The sequence below is a fragment of the Manihot esculenta genome, chromosome 7 (genome assembly GCF_001659605.2).
Source record: "Manihot esculenta cultivar AM560-2 chromosome 7, M.esculenta_v8, whole genome shotgun sequence".
NCBI classification, from domain to species: Eukaryota; Viridiplantae; Streptophyta; class Magnoliopsida; order Malpighiales; family Euphorbiaceae; genus Manihot; species Manihot esculenta.
Window position 1 is genome coordinate 28,519,827 of NC_035167.2, and position 8,461 is coordinate 28,528,287.

An 8,461-nucleotide genomic window follows, 5' to 3' on the forward strand; every position below is an offset into this window, starting at 1 on the left:
CTTGGTGCGACTTACTTCTGCGCCAATCCAATCTATCATACTAGGATGAAGCATCTTGTACTGGATTACCATTTTGTTCGCGAGAAAATTAATGCTGGACAGTTAAGGGTTCTTCACATAAGTTCAAAAGATCAAGTTGCTGATGTGCTTACAAAGGCTTTGGGAAGAACTCAATTTTGTTACTTTAGAACCAAGATTGGAGTCTCCGATAGCGCCTCAATCTTGCAGGGGCGTATTAAGGATAAAGACTACCTATAACAGTTTTATCTATTTTTAGTATTTGAGTTATAGCTGTATACTTATCTTGTATTTAGTTAGTTGTAGATATTAAGGATAAAGACTACCTATAACAGTTTTATCTATTTTTAGTATTTGAGTTATAGCTGTATACTTATTTTTAGTATTTGAGTTATAGCTGTATACTTATCTTGTATTTAGTTAGTTGTAAACTTGTATTATATAAGTTTCTATAATACGTTCAGTAAATAACACAAAAACTCTTTTCTCTATAGATAGCAGGGCAATTTAGAGGCCAGTATTCGGTCGATTTGATTTAAAATCGAATCGAATTGAATAAATTGAAAAATTAAAATTTTAGTATTTATGAAAATCGAATCAAATTGATTTGGTCAAAAACTGAATCGGATCGAATCGGTCTGATTCAGTTTAGTTTGATCAGTTTAGATTTTTAATAAATTTTTTATTTTTTATTTAAAATTTAATTGAAATATTTTAATATTATTAAAAATAATATATTATTATTATTAAACGATTTGATTTGATTTTTTCGATTTTTTCTGATTAAAACTGAATCGAATTAAAATAACTGAAATTTTTAAAATTAAAAATTAAAAAAATTGAAATAAATAAAAAATTGAATCAAAATTTTAAATTAATTCAATCCGATCGATTTTTTCGATTTGAAATACTGCTCACCTACTGGCATCCCCTACTCAAACCGAAGGAGGATAAGTGAAATTACACCTTTAATCCAGCACATGACCCATTTCAAACATTAAATCGCACGCTTCTTTAATAATTAATAAAATTAAAGTCAAATTATCAAAAATAAACAAATAAAATCGTCAAAGAGACATGAATATAGCCCCTTCTATTAAGATTCACAAGAAACAAGGGGTACTGCCAAAATACAATTACATAATTATTTGTTGAAAGGGAAGTCTTGTTTACATTCTTCAACTTGCTGCATACATGTAGGGATTAATACTTATAATCATAGTAGTTGGAGAACTGGCCATACACCCAAAAGTCCTCGTCGAAAATCTTGAAGAGGGATGAGCTTTTGTGGGTAGAAGAGAGAGATGAGGAATATTTTTCAAGTGTTCGATGGGGTGAAGCCAGCAATATTAATGGTGGTAGTTCATATTGCGTATACTGGAGTCAATGTCTTATACAAATTGGCTGCAAATGAAGGACTCAATCTGAGGATTCTTATTGCCTACAGATGGATTTTTTCATCTGCCTTTCTGGTTCCTCTAGCTCTCATTGTTGAAAGGTGTCCTTTTCTTTTTCTTATTTATATTATCATTTCTTCAATGATCTCAACAATTGTTAGGAACCCATAAGTTAGAAATGTTGCTTTTGATTTTTTTTTTTTCCTTTTTAATTTATACTATGTATAGGAAGAGCAGACCAAAGCTTACAAGAGTGGTTCTCTTTCAAGCCTTTCTTTGTGGGTTATTTGGGTAAGACAAATGTTTAGCAATCCTATTTACTATAACTTTTTTATTAATATCATTTATATTTTAATATTACAACCAAAAGATTCAGAAAATAATTTTAATAAAAGATAAAAAAAAAGCCTTAAATCTTCTTTAAAATTATCTGAATTATGCATAATTTCACTTTTTTTTTTCCCTTTAATCACAGAGGATTAGCAAGTCAGAATTTGTACTTGGAAAGTTTAGCCTTAACATCAGCAACATATGTGACTGCCATCTCCAACCTTCTTCCAGCAATAACATTGATACTGGCTCTCTCTTTTAGGTACCATATATTCTTATTTCAATGAACCTCAAACCAAACTTCATTTTGATTTTCTTGCTTAATTTTCCATGACCAAATAATTTTCTCTATAGGTTGGAAAATTTGGAGATAAAAACAACAATAGGGAAGGCCAAGGTGATGGGAACAATAGTGGGAATTGGTGGAGCTATGCTTCTGAGTTTATATAAAGGTCCAGAGACCAACGTTTGGTCACTAAAGCTTCACCTATTGAGAAGAAGTCAGCATCAACATAGCCATATTTCTTCCACTCATGTTCTTGGCTCATCCTTGGCTTTTGGCAGTTGCACCTCTTATGCCTTGTGGTTGATTGTTCAGGTTTCTTATCACACAAATTCATTCTTTTATAAATGATAAATTAATTTGATATATTCATTTTTCCCAAAAAATAAGCTTTTTTTTTTCATTCTTCCCAAATTATAGAAATTTATTTCTTTTTTGAGATGTTAATAGCTTCCTAATATATTTTTATTTAATATGTATTAAAAAGTAAAATTTATTAACTTCCAAAAAAAAATAGTACCGAGACAATATGAGTGGAGGATAAATTAAAAACGGGTTATATCAATATTTATTTTGTCAATGAATTTCCTATGAAATTTATTTATAAATGGTTTCTCATATTTGGTATTTTATATTTTAATATATTAAATTAATTTTAAATTATAAAATCTTTGTGAAATTTTTTTAATTATATATTTGTTTTCAATTTATTTGAATTTTTTATCAACTTGTTAGATCAACTTGACTTAAATATGCACATTTGAACTAAATAAATGTGCAATCAAGTCAAGTTTCAAATTTGAATTTCCTATATCGATAAATTATCAATTGAATTAGTACTACATCATTTTGAATTAAATGAGAATAAATATTTTTTTAATAGATAAATTTAAATTAATTTAAACAGTAAATTTCATCTTTTCATCGGATCGGAGGAAAATAAGGGAAGAATCAAAATAAGGGAGGAAAATAAACATTCTCTTATTTAGTTGAGGAGGGAAAAAGAAAGTAATTTTTATTATATATTCCTCTTTCATCAATCTTTCCAATTGGGAGAGCAAATAATGCAAGTGGAGGGAAAAGTTGCATTAACAATGAAATGACAATTCTAACATTATTAACTTAATCAAAATAGAGAGAGTTTTTTTTTTTAAATGGAAATTGAGAATCGGCGAGTAGAATCTGAGATCTCGATGGACTTACCGCTAGATTAAGCCTGTAAGTGTAAATTAGAAAAAAATTTTAAAGAGTAAAATTATAAAATTATGACATTTTCTTTTTTTTTTTTCTTTTTTTGAATGAGGTAAAATAATTTTATTTTATTTTTCTTCTTTATTTCGCTCTAATACAAATAAAAAAATCGAAAATAATTGCAATGTTGTTTTGAAGGGAAGACTAAGATGAGTAAGAGATATCCATGTCATTATTCAAGCTCAGCTCTAATGTCTATAATGGCATCAATCCAGTGTGTGATTTTGTCATTATGTATGGAGAGAAATTGGAGCCAATGGAAGTTGGGATGGAATCTTATGCTTCTCACTGTCTTATATTCGGTATGTAATTTTGTTATTTTAGCTATTTAGATTTTTGTTTTTTTTTTGAAATTAAAAATATTATTTTTTATGTATGAACACTATGAGCAAGATCATATATAGTTTCTATAGAATTAGTGATGGATTTTGATTTGTTGATGGTGTGTAGGGGATTGTGATTGCTGGACTAGTCGTTGTTCTCATTGCTTGGTGTGTGCACGTGAGAGGGCCAGTGTTTGTGGCTAATTTTAACCCTCTTTCCCTTCTGCTTACAGCCATCATGGGATCTTTGATACTAGAAGAAAAACTACACCTTGGAAGGTATTATCACTTAATAATGAAAATATTTTTTAAAAAATAATTTATTTTTATTATTTAATTTTAATTTAAAAAATAAAATATATTAATAAATTTATATAGAGAATTATTGATAAAATTCTTAAAATCTAGAAATTGAATTTCTCTTTAAAATAAATTATTTTAAAAATATTTTCCATTAACTAATTTTTTTGGTGTTCAAACATTTAGGTTAAAGAAATAATTGTATTTTAAAATTCTAGCTTTATATATATTAATTAGGTTAAATTACTATTTAGTTTCTAGAGTTTTAACAGTTTTATTTTTCAAAACACATTTTATATTTTTTATATCTTTCTATTTTCAAAGAGCTGAATAGTTCTTATTTTTTCAAGTTATTAATTATTTAGTTTCTGTTATTAACGGCAGAGACTAAATATTTGTTATCTTAAAATTATAAAAATTAAATATTTATGATTTGATATTATATACACGAATTAGAAATAAGGGTATTTTAATAATTTCACATGTATTAACAGTTTAAATAAATAAAAAGATTGCATAATTAATGTTTTGAAAATATAAGAATTATTTAATATATTTTTAAAAATAGAGGCCTAAATAATTAGTTTTACCAAATAATAGGGATAAAATATTAAATTTTCATACTAATTAATATTTTCTTGCTAATGGCAGCATATTAGGAGCTGGGCTAATAGTGTGTGGATTATACATGGTTCTTTGGGGTAAAGACAAGGAGATGAAGGAAAAACTACTGCCAAGAGAAACTTCCATTAAATCTGACAACATAGAGATTGTTAATGAAGGTGATCAGCCAGCGTTAAATGCTTTTGTAGATGAAGACCCATTACCAAAGGAGCAGAATGGTGAAAAGAAATTGGGTAAGGAATGAAGCACATAATCAAAATACAAATTAACTAATGCCAATACTTTTGAAAATGTATGTGATTTAGAATACATCACATTAGCTATAGTTGCTCTGATACCACTTTGTATTTACGCTAAGGTTAAACTCTGACTTTCGGTAACAGACACAGAGAAATTTACGAGTTCAGATCGATCTTTTAGGATCATCCTACGTCTTAGAAGAAGAAATCTTTTATTCACGATGAGTTACAAAGATAAAAACAACCACACGAGCACAAACTCGATTATAGATCAACACAATAGTGAAAAAATAATTTTTGTGCTTTTTTATTTTGCACACTTTTTTTACGCCCAAAATAGAGGAATGTCCATTCCTTAAATAACAGACTTGATGATCATAGGTAATTAAAAGACTAAAATGCCTTTCGTTTGTTTAATGAAGTCGGGTAAACAAAATGCCGTCGTTCCTCCTAATACTCTCTCTCTTGTCAGACGTTCCGAACTCTTTAAAGAATTTGTACATTATGAGCTTCCGTGTACTTTAGCCCTTCTTTCATCAGGCCTGCCTTACTCAGCTCTGCTTCAATCGAGCTCTTTTGAAGAATTCGAGCATCAGTCCTTTAATTCTCTACCTTACTTGAACTTCTTCTACACATGTGAATCCTCATTCTTTCTTCAACCTGACACATTCTTCGGTCAGTCTCAACAAGCTCAGCGTCCTTTTAAACTTGTTGACAGGTAAAGTCTTGGTAAGTGCATCGATAGGGTTTTCTTCTGTGTGGATTTTCAAAACCTTAACAATGCCTTGAGAATCACAAAACACCTCCATTGTCTCTTGTTTGAATCCAAGCTCCTCCATCAGACCTTTTAACCATATTCCATTGTTAATGGCTCTGTCAATGCCATATACTCGGCTTCTGTGATTGAAAGAGCTACGACATGTTGCAGACTGGACTTCTAGCTTACAACATTTCCATCAATAGTGAATATATACCCTGACACTGACCTCCTTTTTTTCAAATCAACTGCATAATCAGAATCACAAAAACCTTTGACTTTTAGATTTGATTCCCTGACATAATTGAGTTTCAGCTTCTGTATTCCTCTAATGTACCTGAGTACTCATTTCACAGCATGCCAGTATCTCTTTATGGTTTGCTCATGAACCTGCTGATGATTCCAACTGAATAAGCCAAATCATGCCTTGTTCTAATCACCCTAAAATATCTTGGGTTACCGCCTTTATGAGTGATGCTTCAGGAAGTCTCTAGAAAAACAAAACCCATCTGGAATCTTCATGGAGAAACATAACAATATACAAATCTGCCATGTTGCAGAGTGATCTTCACGCTAGGCGCGCTTTACCCCGTGCTCCTTTCTGTTTCTACTTGGCAGGGCTTTCGGGCTTCATTAGCCCTGTGTGAGTCTTTCAGGCTTCTAGCCTACTCTTACGCTCCAGCCTTCCGGGCTTTTGAGCTCTCAAGCCTTAGCGAGACTTCAAGCCTTCGGGCTTTCCTTCTTGCCTTATTAGCTTTTGAGCATCTGAGCACTCCTTCTTGCCTTGTAAGCTTTCGAGCATCCAAGCACTCCTTTCTACTTTATAAGCTTCCGAGCATCCGAGCTCTCCTTCTTGCCTTGCAAGCTTCTGAGCATTCGAGTATTATGAGCTTCTGGACAACTGGCTTGCCTTGACGAGCATCCGGGCTCCACCAGTCCTGCAAGCATCTCGTGCACTTCAGCCCTTCTGAGCTTCTAGGCGCTCTCTGGCCCTTCAACAGCTCATTCTGACAACAACTCTCTCCTACTATGCGACTCATCCTGCTTAGCTTTGCAGGTCATCCCAGCCAGTCTGACTTCAACAGTCTTGCCTGCTCCGCAACTCATCCTGCTTGGCTTGGCAGGTAGTCCCAGCCAGTCTGACCTCAGTAGACCAGCTCGTCCGCCAGACTCCAAAACCTTGCCCCACCTACAAATTTGGTCATGACTTCCCGATTCGACTTTGATTCTTCGATATTAATCTTTTTTGCAAACATGAAGGCAAAAGCCACAGTCTTAGCCTTATTATATCTTGAAGGGAGTTTGATCTCTCTTCTACCTCTATCTCTTACAGGCATATAATCACTAAGATCTTCTTGCTTGGACTCAACCTCTTCCTTCAGTCTTTGTCCCGATTCTACATCTTCAGTGTTCTTGGATTCATTATCTGAAGAGATGTCATTCTCTTTAGATACTAATGAACTCTTAATTGTTCTATGAGGAACTCCACCTTGATCTTTAGTCCTTTCACTGTTCTTATTCTATAGTGTAAGAACCTGAAGCGTAACAATCTCATTTCCTGAGATTTGCCCTGTAACCTCTTCCACTCTCTTCTTGCATATCCTTGAACAATTATTTTTCATTGAATCTGACATCTCTGCTAATGACACACTTCTTCTCCTCCAGCAACCAGATTCTGTAACCTTTGACTCCTTGAGAATATCCAATGAATATCCTTTTTCTTGCTCTTGACAACAGTTTATCCTGATTTATATGAATATAAGCTACACAACTAAATCTCCTCAAGTGTGAATAAGAAGATTCAGTCCCTGACCACATCTGTTCTGGAACATTCAACTCTGTAGTAGTAGATAGGGACTTATTGATCAAGTATGCACACGTAAATGCAGCTTCAGCCCAGAAATTTTGTGACAAACTCGACTCACCGAGTAAGCTTCTGACCTTTTCCATTATTGCCCTATTCATTCTTTTTGTAACACCATTCTGCTATGGTGTATAAGCACATGTTCTGTGCCTCCAGATTCCCTACTTATTGCAAAATGAATCAAACCTTTGATTGCAGAATTCAAGACCATTGTCTGTCCTTAATATCTTGAGCTTCTTTCTTATCTAATTCTCCACTAAGCATTTTCATTTCATAAGCTTCTCAAAAGCTTTATCTTTATATAATTTTTTTTTTTAAAAGAGTCAAATATTTATCTCAGTTATTTTATAAATAAACCAAAATAACAAAACCGAATCGATTTTACATCTTCATAATGCTCACTGTTGGGATTTATTCGTGGATTATTATTGAATTGATATTTGATTTGCTTAAGGGTTTTTGCTTTTGCTTTAAGCTTTTTTTGTTTGTATTCCTTGTAGGTTTCTGCTTTTGGTTGAACTTCTTTAGTTCTCTTTTTAAACAAAAGAAAACTGATGGACCGAACTGAATTCCAACAAAAGTATTTGATAGAGGTGATGCTCTAGAGAAATACTGTTTCTATTATATCATGTAAATCGTAATTTCCATAATGGTTTTTCTATTTTGTTTTAAGTTTAAAATGTGTAGTATCTTGTTGGAAATTCTATGATATAAGTGATGGAACTTATCTAGTATAAATAATATAATTATTCATAGTCCAGAATACCTTATTTGACATATTTTATTTAGAAAGATTCTCATCTCTTTATATTTATGCTACTTAGTAGGTGTGATATCAATAACAATATCAGGATAAATATATTAAATACTTCTAAGATAAGAGGATCGAATATATAACACTTAGATGATTCACAATTGCAATTTATTTTTGTTAATGTGCTATCATCTAGGTTATATTTATGCATACAGTCATTCAACTTGAGATGATACGATTATTTCATGTATAAATAATATGAGTTTGAATTCAATTATATAATATATAGGTGTACCGGCGTGTGTTGTTTCCATTATCCTA

The 8,461-nt window shown here is 31.7% G+C and overlaps 1 protein-coding gene across 1 annotated transcript; it reads left to right on the top strand.

The window, feature by feature from the left end:
• The first annotated feature begins 1,212 nt into the window (after window positions 1-1,212).
• On the top strand, window positions 1,213-8,129 carry LOC110619035 (WAT1-related protein At1g25270-like). The gene is made up of 8 exons (XM_043958646.1): window positions 1,213-1,516; window positions 1,644-1,706; window positions 1,891-2,007; window positions 2,100-2,343; window positions 3,423-3,581; window positions 3,730-3,881; window positions 4,554-4,759; window positions 7,887-8,129. The coding sequence occupies exons 1-8, from the start codon at window positions 1,323-1,325 to the stop codon at window positions 7,952-7,954; spliced, it is 1,203 nt and encodes a 400-aa protein (XP_043814581.1). The 5' UTR covers window positions 1,213-1,322; the 3' UTR covers window positions 7,955-8,129.
• The last annotated feature ends 332 nt before the right edge of the window (window positions 8,130-8,461 follow it).

What these genes read in the sequence shown, in the direction of transcription:
- LOC110619035 (XM_043958646.1), top strand. Translation starts at nt 1,323, where the DNA reads ATGAGGAATATTTTTCAAGTGTTCGATGGGGTGAAGCCAGCAATATTA. An exon ending in ATACTGGCTCTCTCTTTTAG is followed by an intron (nt 2,008 to 2,099) that starts GTACCATATATT and finishes TTTTCTCTATAG; the next exon opens with GTTGGAAAATTTGGAGATAA. An exon ending in TTCTCACTGTCTTATATTCG is followed by an intron (nt 3,582 to 3,729) that starts GTATGTAATTTT and finishes GATGGTGTGTAG; the next exon opens with GGGATTGTGATTGCTGGACT.